The sequence below is a fragment of the Brachionichthys hirsutus genome, chromosome 24 (assembly GCF_040956055.1).
Source record: "Brachionichthys hirsutus isolate HB-005 chromosome 24, CSIRO-AGI_Bhir_v1, whole genome shotgun sequence".
Lineage (NCBI taxonomy): Eukaryota > Metazoa > Chordata > Actinopteri > Lophiiformes > Brachionichthyidae > Brachionichthys > Brachionichthys hirsutus.
In genome coordinates this window covers 288,618-315,426 of record NC_090920.1, presented here as the reverse complement: position 1 = coordinate 315,426, position 26,809 = coordinate 288,618, and the positions used below count along the sequence as shown (strand labels likewise).

General features: G+C 46.1%; 3 protein-coding genes across 3 annotated transcripts; 1 reads left to right on the top strand and 2 right to left on the bottom strand.

The window, feature by feature from the left end:
- Positions 1-577: 577 nt before the first annotated feature.
- txndc16 (thioredoxin domain containing 16) lies at positions 578-7,204 on the bottom strand. Its single transcript, XM_068756311.1, has 19 exons — positions 7,054-7,204; positions 6,866-6,948; positions 6,711-6,784; positions 6,522-6,596; positions 6,155-6,276; positions 5,976-6,066; positions 5,727-5,880; positions 5,486-5,655; positions 5,274-5,334; positions 5,054-5,183; positions 4,817-4,963; positions 4,651-4,710; positions 4,186-4,381; positions 3,843-3,979; positions 3,557-3,641; positions 3,151-3,292; positions 2,502-2,689; positions 2,208-2,398; positions 578-983 (listed from the first exon to the last, which is right to left on the bottom strand). The coding sequence occupies exons 1-19, from the start codon at positions 7,202-7,204 to the stop codon at positions 781-783; spliced, it is 2,460 nt and encodes an 819-aa protein (XP_068612412.1). The 3' UTR covers positions 578-780.
- A 1,693-nt stretch (positions 7,205-8,897) lies between these two features.
- Positions 8,898-12,567, top strand: gpr137c (G protein-coupled receptor 137c). Its single transcript, XM_068756555.1, has 8 exons — positions 8,898-9,239; positions 10,966-11,015; positions 11,205-11,312; positions 11,413-11,551; positions 11,685-11,834; positions 11,913-12,038; positions 12,113-12,237; positions 12,309-12,567. The coding sequence occupies exons 1-8, from the start codon at positions 8,898-8,900 to the stop codon at positions 12,565-12,567; spliced, it is 1,299 nt and encodes a 432-aa protein (XP_068612656.1).
- Positions 12,568-14,020: 1,453 nt separating this feature from the next.
- Positions 14,021-17,910, bottom strand: LOC137912076 (lysosomal acid phosphatase-like). The gene is made up of 14 exons (XM_068756430.1): positions 17,821-17,910; positions 17,084-17,179; positions 16,890-16,976; positions 16,581-16,641; positions 16,403-16,494; positions 16,221-16,319; positions 15,968-16,054; positions 15,658-15,741; positions 15,505-15,553; positions 15,337-15,425; positions 15,107-15,213; positions 14,821-14,996; positions 14,510-14,732; positions 14,021-14,221 (listed from the first exon to the last, which is right to left on the bottom strand). Exons 1-13 carry the CDS (start codon positions 17,908-17,910, stop codon positions 14,587-14,589), a joined length of 1,263 nt encoding a protein of 420 aa, XP_068612531.1. The 3' UTR covers positions 14,021-14,221; positions 14,510-14,586.
- Between the last annotated feature and the right edge of the window lie 8,899 nt (positions 17,911-26,809).

Genomic DNA, 26,809 nt, shown 5'->3' with positions numbered 1-26,809 from the left:
TATGGCTGCAATACCGTCTTTCTCCGCGTAAACTAGCGTTCACAAGCTGTTACAATCAGAGGGGGCGCTGTTTCACTTGTTCGGGATAACCCAATAAATTCATTCCATCAGATATCTCTGATATTTTGGATAATTTCAGGCTTTCTTAGCCTGCACTCATTATAACGTTACAACTCTGATAGTAAATTAATTTAATGAAAGCTTTCAAAGATGTTCTTGTTTTCTCACTCTTTCACGCTTAACATGTCATTACATTCATACATTAGGTCTTTAATTCCATACTCACATATTTAAATAGTGCATCCTTAGGTGGTACTTAAGATACTTTGCTATTAAATTCTCGTACGTCCAGTGGGCAATTATTCCAAAGCTTGATGGCACAATAAACAGCCGTCCTCTTCAAAGCATTTGTCTTTGGGCGTGGTAAAATAATCTGGCCATCATCAGTTAACCTAGTAAAATTAGAATAAACCTGACTGCATCTGACAATTTGTTCATATAAGAAAACAGGTTGAGAAGAGAAAACAGTGTTCCAGAAAAATCTAGAAAGCATTTATTGTATTGCACCCAGTGTGCCAATGAGAATAGTTGAAAAATAATTTTAGGACATAAACATATTTCACACAGACAGAAAATATTGCAGTTTAAACGCTTTTTTACAAGCCTTTCCAACCCACAATGTTTTAGATTATGAATTTAAGAATCTCATGTCTAGAATAATAATTAAGACTTCCGCTCAATCAATACATAATCATGTTTAATAGCATTGATGGCATTTCATTACAATTCAGAGTGAATGTATTGCTTCTTGTCAGGAGATGAGTAACCGGCAGTGCTTTCTTCCACCATCTTTTCTTTCATACTGGACTCTTTGCTCCATACTTTCTCCTTCTCTGCCACATCAGGACTTTCATACATGTCCATGATTTTCAGGAAGTCATAAAACTCAGCAGCAGGAGGCCAGCTATCGTTGCCCAACATCCCTAAAAGGAAAAGGATAGATACGTTATTCTTTCTTTTAATAGGGAGGTGTATGCATTTGTTCCGATTTGAGTTTTATTCACTCAATGTTAGTTTGAATGAATAAAACTCGCCCAAGAGAGTAAAATCTGAAAGCTGAAAATCATTCTGCCGCCCTGAAGCCAAAGGTCTCTGTTTTCCTGTGGAGAATGAATGGAATGTGTTGGAGGACAGTCCGTTGGTTCGGATAAAGTTAGACAAGTTACAGCGAGACCGGCTTCATACGCATCACCGATGCCAACAGCAGGGTTCCAAAAAGTCAAATGCTAATGTCGAGGTTTAGAGCAACAACCCTTTTACATTCAGCACACGTGCTGCTGTGTAACACAAAGCCTCGTAAGTTCACATTCCTCAGACAGGAAGGGAACAAGTTTGAACATGTTGCCGTTTTGTCAACAGACCTGTCTGATATTCCCACATGATCTTTTTAAACTGGTGCCATATTCCTTTAACCTCTACATATATTAGCAATATACGTCAAGGGAGTGGCTCAGTATGGCAGGGCTGACATTATCAGCTAGTTTCTGTTCTACATGACTATAAGCCTCCATAAATATGTCACATCTCTTGATAATGTAACTTCCTACATATCCTTGCTCAGGTTTAACAGACTATTTTTGTTGACTTCTGCTTTTCGTTATCGTTCAAATTAAATGACTTAAAATGATCGAATAGCAATCAAAAATAAACCAAACTCTATAGTGCATAGGGAAGATTTACTTATGTCGCATAAGAGTCATCCCCTCCTTTTAATACTGCAATATAAAGTGTATCTGAAAATCTATCTCAGCAGATTCTGTGCTGACCGGAGTCGCCCAGCTGGAAAGGTAACCTTGCAGTGAGACGGGAAGGCATCACTGCAGGCGATCATCTCATCACTGCATGTGAAGCTGGCAGTCGCTGCAGAGAGGAGCGTGATCGCCACTGCTGGGAGCATTGTGGCGGCCCCCTCTGCTCGGGACAGGATGCCCCCTTCATTGCAAAGGCCTTGTGCAAATCCGCTCTGCTTCTGTTGCTGCACGATCAACCATTTGCTGACTTTGCAAATTGCATTGTAAAAAATATAATCTTGTTCAAAATACAAACAGAAACCAGAGAGCAAATTTAAATTATTATGGCTGATCCGTTTATGGTATCATCCGGGAAAATCTAGATACAGGCTCCCATAAATTTTTATTATAGATTACCCGCTGCTGATTCAGTCCCATCCTCAACCCTCTGCAGCCACTGCACAACAGAGGGCGCCTCTATCGGGGTGTTGGGGGAATACTGATAGATTTCACTTCCATTGGGCAAGTGGGCGAGGACCAGTGCAGGAAGCGGGGGCATGGAACCCAGGTATGACCCCAGGACTGACATACCAGCTGGAGTACGGCCACTGGAACACAGACAGCAACAAATAAAAGCAACTGATCAGTAGGCAGTGGCGCTTTTGTCTTTGTGCGGGATAGATGGGTGGAGCAATGGACAGCTGTTCGTACAGGTGGATCCAGCAGGCCAGGTATCGGCTCATTCGCTCCCCGCCCACCTCCACCAGCCGTCTCATCTCCCCCACCAGAGCCTGGTTCTGCCTCAAGCCGACCTCATCCTCCTCTTCGCCTACAAAGAGGATGACAAGAGCTTTACCTATCGCCAAGAAGGAGGGCAGGTTTTCCACCGTCAGCTCGGGCTGCGGATAAAACGGACGACAGGGAAGACAATTTGAGACGCAGAAGAATGCAAGTCACAGCTGTAAAGCATGAAAGTAACTACTGTGATTTATTATAGATCTTATAATGGAAGGCTAAACTAATAAATAACTACAAGTAGAAAAACCACGTTCTTACAGCTCCTAAATATTTTTTTATAATTAGGAATTTGCGCTTTTAACTGGACTTTAAAATCACACTAAGGCCAGTCCTGATGAAAAACAAGACAGCAGCGCCACCAAGAGGACAATGCCACCATTGACATACAAAGTGACCCAGAATACAGTGAGAATATATTCCAGTTCCTCAACCCTGATTATTATACTCCAATTATTTATCTTTACATCAACAGATACAACTCAAAAAAGCAGCAGTCTCCAAAATCTCTCTGGGAATCTCTTTTTTTTTCTCATTGCAAACATGAAGATGTAGTTTGTTTCACCAGAGGATGCAGCAGTGCGGCGTTAATATCTGAGAGCAGCTCATCAGCAGACGTGGCTACAGACAGTGTGGACGGATAAGTGTCTGTCCTCCAAGACGGAAACACAAACACTGCAGGAAGATCCAGAGAGTGCTCTGCTGCCCTGCACGGCAAACACACAATGCAAATATTCACCGAGGGTCATCAATGTAGCCGGTTCTAACCTTTTAACCCCCAAAGAAACATGATCGATTATCCTCACGGTGCCTTTAAACACCGCTGGAAACACTCATTTTGAGAGTTATACGAGATGGGTTGTCATATTTCATGCTTTATTTTAAAATGGATGCTTAGGAGAAGAAATCAAAGACGGCTGTTGGAGACATCCTTGACACAGGAATGATGAGTCAGAGCTTAATGCAGTTACCATTTCTTTGCCAGCTCATCCGTCAGCAGTCCAGTCAGCACCTCTCCTCTCAGGGACTCTGCGGCTTCATTGAACAGTGATACACCTGCCAAAGACAGAGAACGCACCCTCGTGTGATGTCACTGACAGAGGACAGTATCCGGACAGGCCTTCATGCCTTCTCTCGCACCACTGAGAGATGAAAGTTATAGAAGCTCTCTTTGAGTCTCCTTTAGTCATCCGAGCGGAGCCAGATAGTCGAACACAGAAGGGAAAAACAGACAGAAAGTGTACCAAAGCATCCTACCTGTGTGTGATTGTGTCTCAAACAGCCCCACAACCCTTTCAGGCTTATGGCGAGCTAGTTCAGGGGAAGGCACCTCCTGAAGGAATGATGTCAATTCCTCTTGTGTGGACAGCAGCACAGGAGATGGTTGGAGGTTCCTGGTTGACAATCACATAAACAAACAAACACAGAGCTGCAACATTTATAAAGTTCCCACAACACTGATTTATGACATGTGGTTGTTCTCACACTGTTTCCTGTGTTACGTTTGGTAAAGATAAACTTAAGGTCTTAAAGTCGTTTTGAGGTCAACCGCATACAATCTTGATTTCAAAGTCATGCCAAGGACATTTAAACATCTCACAGGAGGATGAAGCGATGCAGCGCCGCGGCATCCAACATGCCTCTGTAGTACTGCGCCGACTCCTGGGGGCGGAGCAGCAATACGGTAGGGAAGGATGTCATTGGCTGAAAAGGGATCGGGACCGAGCTGCCTGTCTGAGCTGCACAAAGGTCGGTCCAATCTCCACAGTTGACAACACTCATCTGGACTTTGGAATCTAAAGAGATGACTCAATCAGGTATGCGTAAAAAAAAACTAGGCAGTTAAAATCCAACAAAATCAATCAGCCTGCCAATCTTCCACTCACGAGGAACTCCGCCCACAAATATTTAATCAACAATAAATCACAACTACATAATGGAATTTCGCATTAAAGGAACAGAGACATTCATATATGTATATTCCCTTGTGATTATATATTAACAAATAAATAAAGAACAATCTAGACGAGCGCAAGACTCGCAACATCCTGCCTGAAGGATTTACCTGCGAGTCGCTCTGCAACTTCAGTGTAGGACTTCATGAAGGTGGTGGAAACAGCATCCCCTGGTGGTGAAAATAGAAACTACAAATAACTCCTTCCATCGTCATTCTACCGTTTGATTAATTCCCCCCCCCCCCCCTCCCCCTGCATAGAGTGTATATTTCTTACACTTGAAGTAGAAGAGCGCCACTGTGAGGCGGCTTTGAGCAACAGTGCTGTGAAAGCTATCAGAGGTTAGCTCGATGACCGAGTCCATGTCCAGCGTCTTGAGTCGGTTTTCAAAGACAGACGCAGCAATTTCATCGTCCAGCTTGTCTGCAATACAGACAGACTCACATCTTCCCCCTCCGTTCAGACTCATGATCTAGCCGATTCTTTTCATTTCCCCATCAAACATCTAGTTACCGAGAAGTATCTCCTCCCTCTCGAAATTCAGATCATCCTCCTCTTCAGACTGTTTCTTGCCTTCTTCCAACACAAAGAGCTCCAACAGCTCATCGAGACTGTGCAAGGTCAAATACGTCACCTCTGAGCTCTGACAGCATGCAAACACAAAAAAGGGTGACGCAGCTTGGTAACAACAATGTGTAATTACATTTTGCGTCTTTAGTTATGACCACCATACCATCTCAGGAAGCCTGTAAGCTGCATTATATTCACTGAGGGTCTTTACTGCAGGGCTCTCCCTGAGAACGCAAACACACACACACACACACACACACACACAACGAGACCTTCATAAAAATAGATGTTTGCTGTTGTGCAAGGGAAGAATGCACAAATTTAAAAAAAAGAATAATGCAGTATCCAGAACAATGTGAAATACAGATGGAGCACCTGTGAACAAGCACCAGCAGTGCAAGGCCGCGGAGCTTCCAGGCCAGAGTGGTGGCTGTGTTCAGGTCCAGGTGTGCAGTTTCGGGCTGAGAGAAGATAAAGACCTGGGGGGTCTGCTGATATGGGAACGGAGGGGGCTGGACCGAGGAGGGGTCATCGTAAACCTCAGACTAGCAGTGGAGAGAAAAAAGCTGTTCACTGTTTTCGGCCGGAGACATTTAGTGCCGTCTGTTCTACTGACCACTAGTGGAGCCTCCATGAGCTGCAGGAAGGAGTGGAGTCTGAGGGTGGACAGAGGTTTTATCATGAGTGACATCTGGCAGTGTTTAGAGGCCACCGGTTGATCTTTACAGTGCAGGAACCAGACTCTGGACGAGAACGAGGCCTCGTCAACGCTGGAAGACACACGGGGACAGTTTAAGAATTAAAAAAAGGGGAACCACGCAACCATTGTTGTTGCTGTGCCGAGGTAAAATGTAGAAGAACCTACCCTAGGTTCTTCAAAACCGGGCCTCCAGTTATGAGGATAAACTGGTATTTGGAGCCATAAACATATGCCGTCTCCATCAAGGACCTGTGCTCTTCAGTAATACAATCAGCAGACCCAAAACTATTCATTGAATTGATATACTGGTCAATCAGGATTACACTCGGCGATCTCTCTCATACCTCGTGTCCCCAGGCTGCTGACGTAGCCCAGCACAATGTCCTTTCCCCCTCTGGCTGCCTTCTCCACGATCAGCAGGTCAGTATCCGTGTGCACGTACTTGACCTCCTCCCGGAGAATGGCACTGGAAATGAACGACAGAGGAGCTAGCGCTTTCTGAGCCTCACAAGGTTTTAGTTGTTCAAGCCAGCTATTAGAGGCCTTGAGGCTGAAATGATCTCAGCCCGGAATAGCCTGATTTATTAGAAAAGACTTAAAGTTAACAGGATTCAGTGTTTTACTCTAAAACAGTTGCAATTTAAAATAAAAAATACAACACATTTAGACTTGACTAAAAAAATAATAATTAATAAACGGGAAAGTACTTACAACAGAACTTCTGACACAATGGAGTTGACATCAAACACTGTGTCCAAGTCAAAATTCAAGAACTCTTTACCGTCCCTGGAAGAAGGAGGAGATGATAGTCAGAGAGAAATTCATTTCATTTGCTCTCATCGCTGGTTGCCCTTTTATTTATTTCCCGGCCACCAGCAACTCTTTCTCTCCATGACCCACCGGAACAGAAAAGCTGAGTGAGGCATCTTCTGCTCTGTGCAGTACGCAGGAACCTTCTCTTTATTGCAGTTGACCTGAGCAGAAAGATCAAAAAGAGGCCTCCTACGACTTCTGTGTCAGACGCAGCACAAAAGCGGTGGAGGAATTATTGCTACCTTGCCAACCAGTACCCCAAAATCCTCCAGCGCGGCAGCAGACTTTTCCAACTCCACCAAGAAGAGAGCGATGGTGGGAGAGACTGAGAGGCAACAGGTCGTAAGGTTAGTGGGTCAAAATCACAAAGCGTTCAGCGAAAAGTTTGAAATGGCTGAGATGCGGGGGGAATGCGAGCCGAACTCAGTACCTCGATGCTGGAAGAAGACAAACATCATCCTCCCAGAGTGCAGCTTGTCATGGAAGTCAGCAGCCGTGTAGTCAATGAGGTCCGGCGTGTTAATCTCAGCGCACCGTCCCGACCCCGTCCACAGCAGGAAGAACACGACGGAAACCCACATCGTGGAGGACAGGTTCTGTTGTGGAGGAACAAACCCATACTTTAGTCGCATGTTCAACCTTATGAGCCCCCCGATTCTCTGTTCTGCTCACTGGTGACCTTTGCCATGGGAGGTTTAGTTCTATGGAACTATATACCAAAAAATATTGATTGCCTGCCCCGCCCTCTGGGCAGACGATAACCCCCTTCACCTTAAATACAACCGTTTTTTTTTTATTTTAAGGACTCTTGTACTCTGCTGTTCCCTTTGAAGCAAGACTTTCATTTAGGCAACTCGCTGCAACGTGCACAAATGTGGAACATGGAAGAAGATTTGGGTCACACCAAATTCTGTAAACAATGTCAGGATACTGAACTTAAGTCAGAACAAATGTTTTATTTTTATGTCTTTAAGTCAAGATACAAAGTCAGATATTTTAATTTAGTCTTTATTCTGCTGACCCCTGACGAGCATGGAAAAATACGACATGGACATGTAGAACCTTACCTGTTGAGAGAGGACGTGCAGGTGATTGGCAGAAGTTTAACTTCAGTGAAACAGAAGTTTACCAAAAACAAAGCTCCAAACTTTACTGAGGAATGTAAATAATGCTAGCAAGCTCTGCAGACCTTTGTTTGCTACTCACCGAGCACTAAGCAACTAGTTCGCACTAACATCTGCCAGCTGAGAAGGCAGATGTCGGTTTATGATCAGGCAAATTGCCCGGGCGACGCTATTCCGGAACACGCAGTCGCTTAACGGACAACAACGCGATACCCAGCTAGCGCCACGAAGCTAAATCACTTCCTGTTGTCATCTTAAAATAAAATATTCAGCTGCTAAGTATTTCTCACGAGATTTTGTGCCACACAGTACCATGAACGAAAGCCAAATCATAATGACAGCTATTTTTAAATCATTATTTTTTTTATTTCAAAAATATGTGTGACGTCACGCGCGTATCGACGTGTTTATTTTGACGGTAACGTTTCCGCAAATGTTGCTAAACATTCTAAAACACGAAGCCCCGGATTTAACTATTCTGTACTTTTGAGCCAATAAAAAAACGAAACAGTTTTAACCTGGCCAAGCGACCAATCACAAGCGTACAAGGGGCGGGCATTGCAGCAGCTGACATCATCATAAACCAATATACCCAAAGATGTGTGGAGGTTGGGCAGCAAGAAGGACCAATGACGTGGCTCGCCAAGGAAATGGGCGTGGCGACGTCTTTCATTTGGGAGCTTGAGCTCGGAAACTGGCTGGAATCTGTGGCTCCGGACTCAGCTGTTCCGGAAGACAGTGAGCCTGCTTTGAGCCAAGATGGCGACCCATGCTGCGCTAGTTTCTGTTGAATCGAGAACACGGGGGGCGGGACTAAAACTGCATCACAGCTGATCTGGAGGTTTTACCCCCTTAAGTTGTTTTTGCAGAGAACAGCTTTGCAGAGACAAATGAGGATTTGTCTTGTTTTCTTCCTCTTTTTCCCCGATATTTTTGAACTTTTGTATAAAATAGACCCAGATACTTGTTCCTCTCTATCGGATTAATACGCGGCGCATCATTATGATACTTCTACTGAAAATAAACTGCTTTAGTCGCATATTTTCCTCGGAATACCGCTGCCTTTGTGCCATCCGCGCAGAACTGAGCGCAGATCCGACCCAGTTTTAATGTTCTTCATCCCGTGCGTCAGTGCGAGCCGTCAGCGGAGATGTTTACCTCCCTGAGGGAGCCCCACAGTGCAGCGATCTCCCCATCCCTGGAGCTCAGTCTGACTGCGGTCTACACAGCCTTGTACACGGTCTTGTTTGTTTTCGTCTACCTGCAGCTGTGGCTCATCCTGCTCTACGGACACAAGCGCGTCAGCTACCAGAGCGCGTTCCTGTTTCTGTGTTTGCTGTGGGCAGCGCTGAGGACCAGCCTGTTCTCCTTCTACTTTAATAATGGGGTGCAGGCCAGCCGGCTGCAGCCTCCGGCCTACTGGCTGCTCTACTGCTGCCCTGTTTGCCTGCAGTTCTTCACACTCTGCCTACTGAACCTCTACTTCACGCAGGTAGGTGTGAGTGTGTGTGTGTGTGTGTGTGTGACCTGATTTCACAAAGCAGCTGACCATGCAATTTTGTGTTCACAGTTGAGCCTATTTAAAAGCAATGCATGCTGCTGTTTGGTTCTATTTCATTCTATGGACTTCATTTGGAAGTCAGAGTTCATTCAGGGTCCCTATTTTCTGATATCTTCATTTGGAAGTCAAAGTTCATTCAGGGTCCCTATTTTCTGATATCTTCATTTGGAAGTCAGAGTTCATTCAGGGTCCCTATTTTCTGATATCAGCATCGCCCATCATTGCCGCTTTGAATTTGCAGTAAACACACACCAGATGTCACGTCAGGTTTTGGCAGCTCTGCTTGCCATATATGTCGGATGAAATTAGAGATACCGCAAGCCATGTTAAATAATGAGCCAATAAAATAAAATGAAACACACAACACACAACTGTTTCCTCTCCAGGAAACAGTCCACACTATATATTTTTTTTCTGGGCTGGGACTTGAACCAACCTCCATATCTGCAAAGCCTGCCACGATGGGGTCGCTTTAGTTTGCCTCTTTATTCCAGCTTTGCGCTTGGCCTGCGACGCTGGAACGCGTTCTCATCTGATCTGGGTCGCAGTAATGCTCCGGATCTGGTGAAGGTTACGAAACCTTTCTTTAATATCAAAGCAGCAAATGGTAGCCAATGCCATTACAAAATACTTAGCGGGTAGGCCATCATCATCAAGGACGTTATGAAGGTCAGGTGTTCGCGAGGCTTTTCGGCTGCTTATCGGGGAAACGGGGCTCTCTTGAGTTCTGTCTAGTTTTAAATATAAATGTCACGGCAGAGGAATGACTCTGCGTCAGCGCCGGTTCAGGATCAGGACGGTTGGAGGCGGCGGCTCGGCTCGATGAGTCGACCCGCAAAATGTGGCGTCTTGATGCGCATCATTAACACGCAGTCAATAAGCTGCACAGAACCTCTTTGAATGTCCAAGTATGGCAAGAATCTGATTTAACATCAGCAACTGTGTCTTCTGACACGCATGTGTGAGTCCTGCTTATTCTGATGAGTCAGCAACGAGGCCTGACCTTTGACCCCTGTTTCACTTCCCCATTATTGTTATGCTATTTTTTTGTTACTGTCTGCCCTGGAAGACAGAGATTTGGAACTATGGAACTAACGGAACTAAAGCAAACATTGATCTGATTCCATTCTGCTCATATTCCCGAGGCACACAGACGAGCCGCTCTGTTTGCTGGTTGCTTCATCCCGAGGTTACAAATTACCTCCCACTGGCCTATATTCTCACACAAAGGGCCGAGTGTCAAGGCTGTTGTGTGTTTGTGAGTGTAGGTGTGTGACTTGACAATGTTGAGCAATCCCCCGACCTCTTTGGCCTCGAAACCAAATCATCCAGAAATGAATCCGTGTCTGACAGAGCGGCGACGGAATGGCGTTTGGAATGTTTGTACCTTTTTGTACCTTTATTTTATTTATTTTTAAAAAGGGTGTTCCAGGAAATGTTCGGTGGAGGCCAGTGGCCGAGCGTTGAAAATGGATTTGTGAGTTCACTGATAACGGGGAGGGGGGGGGGGGGGGGGGGGCATCAGATAAGGGCAGTATTTGACAGCTCCTATTAGACAGGAGGATCTATAGTCGATGTTTGATTCTCTTTAGGTTTAGTTGTGTGCTCCTGTTAAAATATAATGGAAATATGTTAATCTATTTTTAAATTTGCTCAGGTCGTGTTTAAGGCTAAAGCCAAGTATTCTCCGGAGCTCAACAAATACAAGTACGTACATCTTTCTTCGTTTTTTATGCAACTTTTTTGCCTAAAATACAATGAATTTTGTCTGCTCAGAGAACTTGCATGATCCTAATACTCTACCCCCCCCCCTCCACCACACATTTTAATGAGCCCATCTCTATAAATAAAATCCCATTTTTTGGGGGGGCCACCCCTCCTCCTGCCTCTCCCCAGGACTCCTCTGCGTTTGTTCTTCCTGTGCCTCAGTCTGTGTTTCCTGGTGGTGAATTTGACTTGTGCGTTGTTAGTGCGAGGAGCGCTGGAGCGCTCTGAGTCACCGAGGTAAAGTGGAAAATACCACAATAGAACACGTCCTTCTATAACATGAGCTGCGTTTTAGTTGTGTGCACACTTCCTGCTAACAGTGTCCGTGTCTCCATAGCGACGGTGCCGTCAGACACGCCGTCCTGGCCCGAGTCCTGATCAACGACAGCCTGTTCGTCCTGTGCGCCGTCTCGCTGTCTGTCTGCATCTACAAGATTGCCAAGATGTCCTCTGCGAGTGTTTACCTTGAATCCAAGGTAAGAGCAGCGCCGCGGCTCAATGATGCGCACCGAGCCGAGGACGTGAAACAGACAGAAGATCCGGAACATTCAGCAAAGCCGACAGAATGGAAGCTTGAGTCTGCAATCAGCACGTTAACTGTCCCTCCAGGGTCGATCCGTGTGCCAAGCGACCGCCGTGGGAGCCGTGGTGATTCTGCTCTACACGTCCAGGGCCTGCTACCACCTGGTGGCGCTGGCCCTGTCCCCGCGGGGCAGACCCAGTCCCTTCAACTACGACTGGTACAGCGTGTCTGATCAGGTGCCGACCCGCTCAGAAGGGTTCAGTCATGTGGGTTTAGGATCCGTCCGTCACACGGCTTGTTTGTGACCGTGACAGGCCGACGTGCAGGAAGTCAGCGGCGAGGCCTACGTTGCGTTCGGGATCATTCTGTTCTTTTGGGAGCTGCTCCCGACGAGCTTAGTGGTGCTTTTCTTCAGGGTCCAACGACCGAACCCGAGTCTGGTGAGGTTACGATGCTAAAAGTACGAAGCGCCTGCGTTAAACGGGTGAAACCTGAACATCTCTTTGCCCGCCAGGCGCCGGGCGGGATGATCAACAGCCACAGCTTCAGCTCCAGAGCGTATTTCTTTGACAACCCGCGGCGGTACGACAGCGACGACGACCTGTCCAGAAGCATCGGCGCCAGGGCCGATCGGGCCAGGTGGGTCCACACGAAACACACGACTCCTCATCGAACTCGCACCCCTGACTTCCTTCTTCTCAACCCCCCAGCCTCCTTTCCACCGCCCCGCAGCTAGGAACATCCACTTGGTACGGCTCCATCCAACGCAACGGGAGCCTGACGGCGAGCATCCCCCCCGCCCAACAGCCGTCGTCTTCCACCGCCCCTCTCCTCTTCGCCTACGGAAACGTCCAGAGTCACCATCACAATTACTACTCCACCCCTCAGAACAACAACAACCATCATCATCATCATCACCACCACAGTAACTTCTACTGCGGGTCGCATTTCTGCAGCCCACAGAATTAAGCTGGGTCCGTCTCAAAAGATCCCAGCAGACGACTAATAGTTCGACATTTCCCGCTTTTCTTCATCGCCATCTCGGTTTCTCAGACGCTCCACTTCCGAAACCTCGGCATCGGGTCTCAAAATTGCTTCGCCGAAAGGTTCCACGGAAAGGCGGCGGTGTGAGCGACTGGTCGTCGGAAGGACCTTTTTGGAATTGAGCGTCTTTAAAGCGAAGTTTTAAGTCCGTTTTTTACGGACCTGAATGAAAGCAAGCACTGATACAGTTAATACTTATATTTTGGAATATTTATATCTTGAATTGAAGCACATAATCATTGTCGCCCCCCCCCTTTATAAATGTCCTCCAGTGATTTGTGTATGGCATGTAGCAGGTAGCGGCTAATCCAGTTTTGGTTTTTGCTGCTTTTGATTGACATGCACGCGATGCAGTCATTTAACTAGAATCAGGGTCATTCAGGCCTAAACTGACCAGTGAGGGATGCAGGCCTGCTCGCTGGTGCCACTGAAAGGCTCGCCTTACTATGAGAATGAAGACAGAGCCTTTCATGGTACCATTTTTTAATTTTCCGTTCGCTTTTGCAGCAGTGAGCGTTAGCTGATAGCAAAGCGGTCCAATCGGCCAAGAAAATATGAAGACCGAAATTCTGACGCCGCAAAAATAGACTGAACAACAAAATGCAAGCCCTGCATGCTCAGTCCGAATTTAACCACTTCCTGTTGTGTTTGATGCGCGTAAAATAAAGTTTGTACAACGCAAAATACTGGTCGAGTTAATCAAGTGTTCACAAATATCAGTCATGCTGCTTACAGGCGCAAAATAAGCATGGAATTTCAGCGTCATCTGCACATCAAACAGTATGTAAAAAGAGCGACCCCAGCCTTGCTCTTTAAATCTCCCTGAAACGTGCTTTTGACCAATAACCTCTCGCGATTTGCTTCAGACTTCAGGCACATTGTCCGCGTGCCATTCCATTTTATCGTATCCAATCATTTCATTCCTCACACATTACTTTGTTTTTGCACAAAAAATGGATGGATGACCTCTGACTTCATTGATTTCAAATCCATGAGTATTAATTTCCGAACCGGATCTCAGGCTAGAATCCGTTTATCTATGCTGCCTGAGTTTGTCCGGAGTGGTTCTTGTTTGTTTTATCTGCTCTAATAAAAAGGCAGCGATAATTGTTCTAACCGTTGGGCGTTATGGATCATTCCGTCCGTGGCCGTTCAGAATGGAACGATGTGCGGCAGATCTTAAAGATGAATGCAGGAAAAGCACGACCGTGTTCAAATAAAGGCCCATTGCACTGTTTTAAAAGAGAGAGATGTCATTAAAATAAACATCCATCTCTGAAACGGCTGTACAAATCCATCTTTTCAACCCCCCCCCCCCGTTACGTATCCACAGACGATACAGGTTATTATTCAACTTTTATTAAATATAAGGATTTAAAAACGTTCGATTGATCAGTTCATAGTTCACACAACACATCAAAACTATCATTTGCTGATTTAAAAAGGCCCAAACGTCTGTGCAGGTTCTCAGTCATGAAGACGGACGGATGGATGATTCCGTCCTGAGTTTGTTATCGTCAGTGTGTGTGTGTGTGTAGAGACACTTTGCGCTCCGCACGTCCAGCTCGCCCTCCGTCTCCTGCATGAGTCGAAGAAGAAGAGCAGAGTGGATGAAGTTTATTTTTTGTGGTAGTGTTTTGGAGAAAATTGGCAAACATATTTTATCGTGTGCTAAAAACGCTACCATGGTAACGTGCATGCGCGTGTGCTCGCTCTGAACGTACTTTCGGGTCGAGATCGTTTCTGACGGAGCGGTTTGAGACAGAAATGACGGACCCTGTACTGCAGCAGCTGTTTGCTGGCGCAGATATTTCATACAAGTGTTTTGGAACTGCGTTAACTTGTGGAAAAAGATAGAATATGGGACCTTTAAAGCTCATCGTCATCGCTGCTCGCCCAGGGCACAAGGCCTGTGGATCTCTGGGGGAGGAGTTGGCGCTTCTGTCAGGACTCCACTCCAACTTCTCGGCTGGCCACGTGGTGATACCCCTGGCCGCTGAAAGGCCGCTTCCGCCAACAAATAACGCTGAGGATGGCGACCACCAGGAGGAAGAGCAGGCAGCCGGCCACCACCAGGCTGATGATCACTTCTGAGGATGGAGAGACAACAAAAACACAACAAATGAAGTTACGGTGGCACAGTCTGTCGTCTTTATTTTGTTTGGTAAAGCGCGTCACCTTTATCTCGGCCCTCTGAATGCTCTTGACACTCTTTGTCCCAGTCGTCTGAAATATAGGGCTTTGTAATTCTAATGAATTCCTCTAGGGGGCAGTCAAAGGAGCAGCTTGCCAGCTGCTGGGGGTACGGCTCCACTGTGGTGTCGTTCCGGAAGAACATCATCACGGACGCAGAGCTGGCACAAAAACAGACGAGTACGACTGTATATTGCTTCACGTCGCATGTAAAGACGTTTACTGTGCACCACTAGTGTGTGTGTGTGTGTGCGTGTGTGTGCGTGTTTACCCATTGTCATCTCTGTACAGTTCAATTATCTGACAGGCTGCATATGGCGGCTGTCTTCCATTCAGCACATCCAAGCTGGCGTGAAGGGCAAGCACAGTGCTGTCATGCTGCAGAGCAGACACACAAACAGGCGTGTTCACGTCATGGGACGACAGCCAGGAATGGTTAGCTTAGCTTAGCCTAGCACCAAAACCCAGCTCACAAAGTGCTATTAGCGTGAACGCACTCACCGCTGAGAGCATCTCCATCTTCAGCCTCTGTTTCGGGTCCGGGGCGGCCATGTTGGAAAGACCCTTCACTATTTTATCCAAAAGTAAACCTGAAAGGCCGATCGAAGAGGCGAGACGTCTCAGGGAAAGAACACACCAAGCACCGGGTCACTCAGGCGGCACACGTACCTCCCTGCAGACGGCTCTTCTCCCGCTGCTTGTAGAATCCAAATAAGAACTGCGAAAAAAATGGGACGGCGGAGTCGGACGTATGCCGTCGGACGTATGCCGTCCTGAGACATCCGACGCAAGTCAAGCAACACATGCAGCCGCTACTCATACCTGAAAGTCCAAGTCTCTGAGCTCTCGCAGTTGCTCCATGACAGCTGGTGTCACCCAGTCCGGGGCGGACATGTTGTGTTTGGACTGATCGACAAAAAGACTCAGCGTGAACGATCAAACGTTGAACATCTCGTTCAGACTCCCTTTAACCGCTCGCATGCAGAAAAGCTCCAGGAAGCATCGACACGTTTAACGCCACGCCAGCATAGTCAACCGACTAACCGGAGCGCCATGTCTCTCGCAGGTAAACAAAGGTGTCTGCCAGCGGGGATTGTGTAGTTCAGGCGTGCGTGTGTGTGTGTGTTCTCACCTCACAGAAAAGTGTGTCGTACACAGTCCAGATTGTGCCTAAAGTCAAATTCTGTCCAGTTTTATTCCCCACAAGTGTTATGACATCCTGAAGAGAAGAACATAGAAAGCACTTTGTATGATCTATAATCTAGAAAACATCAAAACAAGACCGTGAAAACATCCGACGTGACTTTCTTCATCCTTTCTTATTGTTTATTGTCAAGTAATCCTCCAAAGAAAGCGCAAAGAAGAGGAATGAATGGAGGCAGAACCTGGTATTTAATGAGGACATTTTGATATTCCTCCGTTTCCCTCGTGTCCTTCATCAGCTGATCGTAGGCGGGACAGTTGCCAACAGGAAACTTGAGAAGCTGCGAGCACAGACATTGATATCAGATGTTGGATCACCTGCAGCAAAGAGCTCTTGATAAATCTACTTTAATCTTATACACACCCTCTCCTCGCTCAACGACACCGTGTGCACAGGTATCGGCTGCCACTTCAAGTCTGGCATGAAGACTTGCTGGTCAGTGGGAGGGTAGAGACCTAGCAAGAATAAAATAATAATGCTGCAGAATTATTGGGTTGAACAAAGTGGCAAGTCCTGCCAGGAGGACGAGGAGCTAGCCGACCTGCGAGGTTGGATTCGGCGCTCATCAGGGTGCGATCGGAGTCCGTACTGCGAATTACGATCTGAGGAGGAAGTGAGGAATAAGAATTCTTTGACATGATCATCATCACTGTGTTAGAGAGAGCCCGAATAAAAAAAGCAGAGCCTGAGGAGAAGCGCTAACGGAGGCCTTCTTCTCTTGCTCCGGGAAGTCCAGCTGAGGTTGGGAACTGTCCAAACCCAACATGGTATTGATCCCATCGTCCTCAACAAAAACAGGAATCTTTGGCTGTGCGTGACGGTTCTCACGATCGGAAAGGAGAACAGCTACCTCGTATCTGTCGTAGGATTGGCTGAGAAACCCGTCGTATCGTTTCCTCAGAAACTGGCCCAGCTCGTACTGCTGCCTCATCCCCTCCTGAAAACACAGCCATCAAGATAAAGAGGCGTGAATTAAACATGAGGTTTTAACTTCAGAACAGCATCTTCCAAAAAGGTCACCAACTAGAAAATGATTTGCTACACCTCTGACAACTGTCCAAAGCCTTGAGGCCAGTCGCTTTCTTGGTACGGATCGGTTGGATAGGCTTTGATTGGCGATCGATCGCCATGGCGATACAGCTGGAGTCGGGAGAGAAGAATTGGTGGGTAAAACCCGAGAGGAGCCAATTGAGCCTTGATGCTTTACCTGCTTCACGGACAAAACGGCAAGAATAACAGAGAAGTTCTGCAGCGGCCCCGTCAAAGACCTGAACTACATTAAGTTAAGTGGAAGGAGCTGAAAGAGCAAGTGAGACTAAACTCACCTGCCTGCAGCGATGCAGACAACTGACCCAGCCTGATCTCCAGGTTGGGTCGGTTGCTGCACAGCAAGCAATCAAGCTCAAAGGGATCAGAATTTGTTTTCCCAACCGGTGATTCATGCATTAACTTTTAGGCTTCTCAAATAAAGGCAGTGATTAAAAGCATCTTGTGTTCACTCAGCTTTGTCCTTTTTGTTGTCTACAATGCGAGAAACAAGCAGCGTGAAGCAACAGAAAGTGAGCCCCTCCCAAGGGATAAGAGTCGTTATTATTAGATTATCGATATGCCGAAATGCGTAGAAGATGCAGCTTATCTGACCGTCTTCAGTTGAGTTCAGACAAACATACATGCTGAACAGAAATGAAAGTTAAGTCCAGAACCTCCTAAAATGTGGACGAGGTCCCGCGTCAAACACAAACACGCCTCCATAGCATCACAACAAATGTTGCTGTACTCACAACAACCACAAATACCAGCTTCTTTTCTGCTGCAGCTTTTTCACAGACGGAAGCCGCCATTAAAAAGAAGAGAAGCGCTAACGGCACCATGTTTACTTCCGCGTACCCGGAACAGCTCATCTGCGCACAGAAAGACTATTTCCGGTCTCATGCCGGAGCGACGTCAAGCCAGTCAGATATAACTCCGCCCAGACAAGGTGCTCGGTACTAGCCAATCAGAGACCGAGTAGGGCGGGACACGTCGTCACAGCAACGGAGGAGAACTCGAAATTGTTGTAGAACTATTACCAATGTGGTGAGCAAGGGTGCGTGTTACCAACGGCCTCGTCGGACATCCCAATGAACAATCTGCCCGATGGGGCATCCAGGGCTGTTTCTATATTTGTTTTGATCACTGAAAATCTGTATTTTCATTTGTTAAATAAAAAAAAGTGAAAATCCAAGGAGACAAAACAACAACTCCCAGCATTCCACGCAAAAGGGCAGTCCTCCTGACAAGTTCATGAGACATATGTTTGAAAAATACAAATTAAATTATTGCGAGCACGCTACGTTATAGAAACGTGGAAACCGGATCCCTCTGACATTATTCGGCCACGCTGAACACGCTGGTAACTTGTAACTGGTGCCAAGTTACAAGTTGATGAGACATTTGCTTGTGTGCATATTTATGCTGATCGTAAACTTATGACGCTCACTGAAGCGGCTCCAAGCGCCCTCTTGTGGCCGTTTCTGGAATAAAACCGGAAACGCCCCAAACCCCATTCATGTCTATGGGAAAAATACAAATTAAATTATTGCGAGCACGCTACGTTGTAGAAACGTGGAAACCGGATCCCTCTGACATTATTCGGCCACGCTGAACACGCTGGTCCAACCCCCGTCTCTGTACGTCCTTCATTTCACGAGATATGACAAATATAAACATTTAAACGCCCATAACCTCGACACCGTTAGTCACATAAACTTGTCCGTCACCTCAGTTATAGCCCTATGTGTCATCTATAAGTGTGCCAAGTTACAATTTGATGAGACATTTGCTTGTGTGCATATTTATGCTGATTGTAAACTTATGACGCTCACTGAAGCGGCCCCAAGGGCCCTCTTGTGGCCGTTTCTGGAATAAACCCGGAAACGCCCCAAACCCTATTCACGTCTATGGGAAAAATACAAATTAAATTATTGCGAGCACGCTACGTTGTAGAAACGTGGAAACCGGATCCCTCTGACATTATTCGGCCACGCTGAACACGCTGGTCCAACCCCCGTCTCTGTACGTCCTTCATTTCACGAGATATGACAAAAATAAACATTTGAACGCCCATAACCTCGACACCGTTAGTCACATAAACTTGTCCGTCACCTCAGTTATAGCCCTATGTGTCATCTATAAGTGTGCCAAGTTACAAGTTGATGAGACATTTGCTTGTGTGCATATTTATGCTGATTGTAAACTTATGACGCTCACTGAAGCGGCTCCAAGCGCCCTCTTGTGGCCGTTTCTGGAATAAAACCGGAAACGCCCCAAACCCCATTCATGTCTATTGGAAAAATACAAATTAAATTATTGCGAGCACGCTACGTTGTAGAAACGTGGAAACCGGATCCCTCTGACATTATTCGGCCACGCTGAACACGCTGGTCCAACCCCCGTCTCTGTACGTCCTTCATTTCACGAGATATGACAAATATAAACATTTGAACGCCCATAACCTCGACACCGTTAGTCACATAAACTTGTCCGTCACCTCAGTTATAGCCGGATGTGTCATCTATAAGTGTGCCAAGTTACAAGTTGATGAGACATTTGCTTGTGTGCATATTTATGCTGGTTGTAAACTTATGACGCTCACTGAAGCGGCCCCAAGCGCCCTCTTGTGGCCGTTTCTGGAATAAAACCGGAAACGCCCCAAACCCCATTCACGTCTATGGGAAAAATACAAATTAAATTATTGCGAGCACGCTACGTTGTAGAAACGTGGAAACCGGATCCCTCTGACATTATTCGGCCACGCTGAACACGCTGGTTCAACCCCCGTCTCTGTACGTCCTTTATTTCACGAAATATGACACATTTAAACATTTAAACGCCCATAACCTCGACACCGTTAGTCACATAAACTTGTCCGTCACCTCAGTTATAGCCCTATGTGTCATCTATAAGTGTGCCAAGTTACAAGTTGATGAGACATTTGCTTGTGTGCATATTTATGCTGATTGTAAACTTATGACGCTCACTGAAGCGGCCCCAAGGGCCCTCTTGTGGCCGTTTCTGGAATAAAACCGGAAACGCTCCAAACCCCATTCACGTCTATGGGAAAAATACAAATTAAATTATTGCGAGCACGCTACGTTATAGAAACGTGGAAACCGGATCCCTCTGACATTATTCGGCCACGCTGAACACGCTGGTCCAACCCCCGTCTCTGTACGTCCTTCATTTCACGAGATATGACAAATATAAACATTTAAACGCCCATAACCTCGACACCGTTAGTCACATAAACTTGTCCGTCACCTCAGTTATAGCCCTATGTGTCATCTATAAGTGTGCCAAGTTACAAGTTGATGAGACATTTGCTTGTGTGCATATTTATGCTGATTGTAAACTTATGACGCTCACTGAAGCGGCCCCAAGGGCCCTCTTGTGGCCGTTTCTGGAATAAAACCGGAAACGCTCCAAACCCCATTCACGTCTATGGGAAAAATACAAATTAAATTATTGCGAGCACGCTACGTTGTAGAAACGTGGAAACCGGATCCCTCTGACATTATTCGGCCACGCTGAACACGCTGGTTCAACCCCCGTCTCTGTACGTCCTTTATTTCACGAAATATGACACATTTAAACATTTAAACGCCCATAACCTCGACACCGTTAGTCACATAAACTTGTCCGTCACCTCAGTTATAGCCCTATGTGTCATCTATAAGTGTGCCAAGTTACAAGTTGATGAGACATTTGCTTGTGTGCATATTTATGCTGATTGTAAACTTATGACGCTCACTGAAGCGGCCCCAAGGGCCCTCTTGTGGCCGTTTCTGGAATAAAACCGGAAACGCTCCAAACCCCATTCACGTCTATGGGAAAAATACAAATTAAATTATTGCGAGCACGCTACGTTATAGAAACGTGGAAACCGGATCCCTCTGACATTATTCGGCCACGCTGAACACGCTGGTCCAACCCCCGTCTCTGTACGTCCTTCATTTCACGAGATATGACAAATATAAACATTTAAACGCCCATAACCTCGACACCGTTAGTCACATAAACTTGTCCGTCACCTCAGTTATAGCCCTATGTGTCATCTATAAGTGTGCCAAGTTACAAGTTGATGAGACATTTGCTTGTGTGCATATTTATGCTGATTGTAAACTTATGACGCTCACTGAAGCGGCCCCAAGGGCCCTCTTGTGGCCGTTTCTGGAATAAAACCGGAAACGCTCCAAACCCCATTCACGTCTATGGGAAAAATACAAATTAAATTATTGCGAGCACGCTACGTTGTAGAAACGTGGAAACCGGATCCCTCTGACATTATTCGGCCACGCTGAACACGCTGGTCCAACCCCCGTCTCTGTACGTCCTTCATTTCACGAGATATGACAAATATAAACATTTGAACGCCCATAACCTCGACACCGTTAGTCACATAAACTTGTCCGTCACCTCAGTTATAGCCCTATGTGTCATCTATAAGTGTGCCAAGTTACAAGTTGATGAGACATTTGCTTGTGTGCATATTTATGCTGATTGTAAACTTATGACGCTCACTGAAGCGGCTCCAAGCGCCCTCTTGTGGCCGTTTCTGGAATAAAACCGGAAACGCCCCAAACCCCATTCATGTCTATAGGAAAAATACAAATTAAATTATTGCGAGCACGCTACGTTGTAGAAACGTGGAAACCGGATCCCTCTGACATTATTCGGCCACGCTGAACACGCTGGTCCAACCCCCGTCTCTGTACGTCCTTCATTTCACGAGATATGACAAATATAAACATTTAAACGCCCATAACCTCGACACCGTTAGTCACATAAACTTGTCCGTCACCTCAGTTATAGCCCTATGTGTCATCTATAAGTGTGCCAAGTTACAAGTTGATGAGACATTTGCTTGTGTGCATATTTATGCTGGTTGTAAACTTATGACGCTCACTGAAGCGGCCCCAAGCGCCCTCTTGTGGCCGTTTCTGGAATAAACCCGGAAACGCCCCAAACCCCATTCACGTCTATGGGAAAAATACAAATTAAATTATTGCGAGCACGCTACGTTGTAGAAACGTGGAAACCGGATCCCTCTGACATTATTCGGCCACGCTGAACACGCTGGTCCAACCCCCGTCTCTGTACGTCCTTCATTTCACGAGATATGACAAAAATAAACATTTGAACGCCCATAACCTCGACACCGTTAGTCACATAAACTTGTCCGTCACCTCAGTTATAGCCGGATGTGTCATCTATAAGTGTGCCAAGTTACAAGTTGATGAGACATTTGCTTGTGTGCATATTTATGCTGATTGTAAACTTATGACGCTCACTGAAGCGGCTCCAAGCGCCCTCTTGTGGCCGTTTCTGGAATAAAACCGGAAACGCCCCAAACCCCATTCATGTCTATGGGAAAAATACAAATTAAATTATTGCGAGCACGCTACGTTGTAGAAACGTGGAAACCGGATCCCTCTGACATTATTCGGCCACGCTGAACACGCTGGTCCAACCCCCGTCTCTGTACGTCCTTCATTTCACGAGATATGACAAATATAAACATTTAATCGCCCATAACCTCGACACCGTTAGTCACATAAACTTGTCCGTCACCTCAGTTATAGCCCTATGTGTCATCTATAAGTGTGCCAAGTTACAAGTTGATGAGACATTTGCTTGTGTGCATATTTATGCTGATTGTAAACTTATGACGCTCACTGAAGCGGCCCCAAGGGCCCTCTTGTGGCCGTTTCTGGAATAAACCCGGAAACGCCCCAAACCCCATTCACGTCTATGGGAAAAATACAAATTAAATTATTGCGAGCACGCTACGTTGTAGAAACGTGGAAACCGGATCCCTCTGACATTATTCGGCCACGCTGAACACGCTGGTCCAACCCCCGTCTCTGTACGTCCTTCATTTCACGAGATATGACAAAAATAAACATTTGAACGCCCATAACCTCGACACCGTTAGTCACATAAACTTGTCCGTCACCTCAGTTATAGCCGGATGTGTCATCTATAAGTGTGCCAAGTTACAAGTTGATGAGACATTTGCTTGTGTGCATATTTATGCTGGTTGTAAACTTATGACGCTCACTGAAGCGGCCCCAAGCGCCCTCTTGTGGCCGTTTCTGGAATAAAACCGGAAACGCCCCAAACCCCATTCACGTCTATGGGAAAAATACAAATTAAATTATTGCGAGCACGCTACGTTGTAGAAACGTGGAAACCGGATCCCTCTGACATTATTCGGCCACGCTGAACACGCTGGTCCAACCCCCGTCTCTGTACGTCCTTCATTTCACGAGATATGACAAAAATAAACATTTGAACGCCCATAACCTCGACACCGTTAGTCACATAAACTTGTCCGTCACCTCAGTTATAGCCGGATGTGTCATCTATAAGTGTGCCAAGTTACAAGTTGATGAGACATTTGCTTGTGTGCATATTTATGCTGATTGTAAACTTATGACGCTCACTGAAGCGGCTCCAAGCGCCCTCTTGTGGCCGTTTCTGGAATAAAACCGGAAACGCCCCAAACCCCATTCATGTCTATGGGAAAAATACAAATTAAATTATTGCGAGCACGCTACGTTGTAGAAACGTGGAAACCGGATCCCTCTGACATTATTCGGCCACGCTGAACACGCTGGTCCAACCCCCGTCTCTGTACGTCCTTCATTTCACGAGATATGACAAATATAAACATTTAATCGCCCATAACCTCGACACCGTTAGTCACATAAACTTGTCCGTCACCTCAGTTATAGCCCTATGTGTCATCTATAAGTGTGCCAAGTTACAAGTTGATGAGACATTTGCTTGTGTGCATATTTATGCTGATTGTAAACTTATGACGCTCACTGAAGCGGCTCCAAGCGCCCTCTTGTGGCCGTTTCTGGAATAAAACCGGAAACGCCCCAAACCCCATTCACGTCTATGGGAAAAATACAAATTAAATTATTGCGAGCACGCTACGTTGTAGAAACGTGGAAACCGGATCCCTCTGACATTATTCGGCCACGCTGAACACGCTGGTCCAACCCCCGTCTCTGTACGTCCTTCATTTCACGAGATATGACAAATATAAACATTTAAACGCCCATAACCTCGACACCGTTAGTCACATAAACTTGTCCGTCACCTCAGTTATAGCCCTATGTGTCATCTATAAGTGTGCCAAGTTACAAGTTGATGAGACATTTGCTTGTGTGCATATTTATGCTGATTGTAAACTTATGACGCTCACTGAAGCGGCCCCAAGGGCCCTCTTGTGGCCGTTTCTGGAATAAACCCGGAAACGCCCCAAACCCCATTCACGTCTATGGGAAAAATACAAATTAAATTATTGCGAGCACGCTACGTTGTAGAAACGTGGAAACCGGATCCCTCTGACATTATTCGGCCACGCTGAACACGCTGGTCCAACCCCCGTCTCTGTACGTCCTTCATTTCACGAGATATGACAAAAATAAACATTTGAACGCCCATAACCTCGACACCGTTAGTCACATAAACTTGTCCGTCACCTCAGTTATAGCCGGATGTGTCATCTATAAGTGTGCCAAGTTACAAGTTGATGAGACATTTGCTTGTGTGCATATTTATGCTGATTGTAAACTTATGACGCTCACTGAAGCGGCCCCAAGGGCCCTCTTGTGGCCGTTTCTGGAATAAAACCGGAAACGCTCCAAACCCCATTCACGTCTATGGGAAAAATACAAATTAAATTATTGCGAGCACGCTACGTTGTAGAAACGTGGAAACCGGATCCCTCTGACATTATTCGGCCACGCTGAACACGCTGGTCCAATCCCCGTCTCTGTACGTCCTTTATTTCACGAGATATGACAAAAATAAACATTTGAACGCCCATAACCTCGACACCGTTAGTCACATAAACTTGTCCGTCACCTCAGTTATAGCCCTATGTGTCATCTATAAGTGTGCCAAGTTACAAGTTGATGAGACATTTGCTTGTGTGCATATTTATGCTGATTGTAAACTTATGACGCTCACTGAAGCGGCCCCAAGGACCCTCTTGTGGCCGTTTCTGGAATAAACCCGGAAACGCCCCAAACCCCATTCACGTCTATGGGAAAAATACAAATTAAATTATTGCGAGCACGCTACGTTGTAGAAACGTGGAAACCGGATCCCTCTGACATTATTCGGCCACGCTGAACACGCTGGTCCAACCCCCGTCTCTGTACGTCCTTCATTTCACGAGATATGACAAATATAAACATTTGAACGCCCATAACCTCGACACCGTTAGTCACATAAACTTGTCCGTCACCTCAGTTATAGCCCTATGTGTCATCTATAAGTGTGCCAAGTTACAAGTTGATGAGACATTTGCTTGTGTGCATATTTATGCTGATTGTAAACTTATGACGCTCACTGAAGCGGCTCCAAGCGCCCTCTTGTGGCCGTTTCTGGAATAAAACCGGAAACGCCCCAAACCCCATTCATGTCTATAGGAAAAATACAAATTAAATTATTGCGAGCACGCTACGTTGTAGAAACGTGGAAACCGGATCCCTCTGACATTATTCGGCCACGCTGAACACGCTGGTCCAACCCCCGTCTCTGTACGTCCTTCATTTCACGAGATATGACAAATATAAACATTTAAACGCCCATAACCTCGACACCGTTAGTCACATAAACTTGTCCGTCACCTCAGTTATAGCCCTATGTGTCATCTATAAGTGTGCCAAGTTACAAGTTGATGAGACATTTGCTTGTGTGCATATTTATGCTGGTTGTAAACTTATGACGCTCACTGAAGCGGCCCCAAGCGCCCTCTTGTGGCCGTTTCTGGAATAAACCCGGAAACGCCCCAAACCCCATTCACGTCTATGGGAAAAATACAAATTAAATTATTGCGAGCACGCTACGTTGTAGAAACGTGGAAACCGGATCCCTCTGACATTATTCGGCCACGCTGAACACGCTGGTCCAACCCCCGTCTCTGTACGTCCTTCATTTCACGAGATATGACAAATATAAACATTTAAACGCCCATAACCTCGACACCGTTAGTCACATAAACTTGTCCGTCACCTCAGTTATAGCCCTATGTGTCATCTATAAGTGTGCCAAGTTACAAGTTGATGAGACATTTGCTTGTGTGCATATTTATGCTGGTTGTAAACTTATGACGCTCACTGAAGCGGCCCCAAGCGCCCTCTTGTGGCCGTTTCTGGAATAAACCCGGAAACGCCCCAAACCCCATTCACGTCTATGGGAAAAATACAAATTAAATTATTGCGAGCACGCTACGTTGTAGAAACGTGGAAACCGGATCCCTCTGACATTATTCGGCCACGCTGAACACGCTGGTCCAACCCCCGTCTCTGTACGTCCTTCATTTCACGAGATATGACAAAAATAAACATTTGAACGCCCATAACCTCGACACCGTTAGTCACATAAACTTGTCCGTCACCTCAGTTATAGCCGGATGTGTCATCTATAAGTGTGCCAAGTTACAAGTTGATGAGACATTTGCTTGTGTGCATATTTATGCTGATTGTAAACTTATGACGCTCACTGAAGCGGCTCCAAGCGCCCTCTTGTGGCCGTTTCTGGAATAAAACCGGAAACGCCCCAAACCCCATTCACGTCTATGGGAAAAATACAAATTAAATTATTGCGAGCACGCTACGTTGTAGAAACGTGGAAACCGGATCCCTCTGACATTATTCGGCCACGCTGAACACGCTGGTCCAACCCCCGTCTCTGTACGTCCTTCATTTC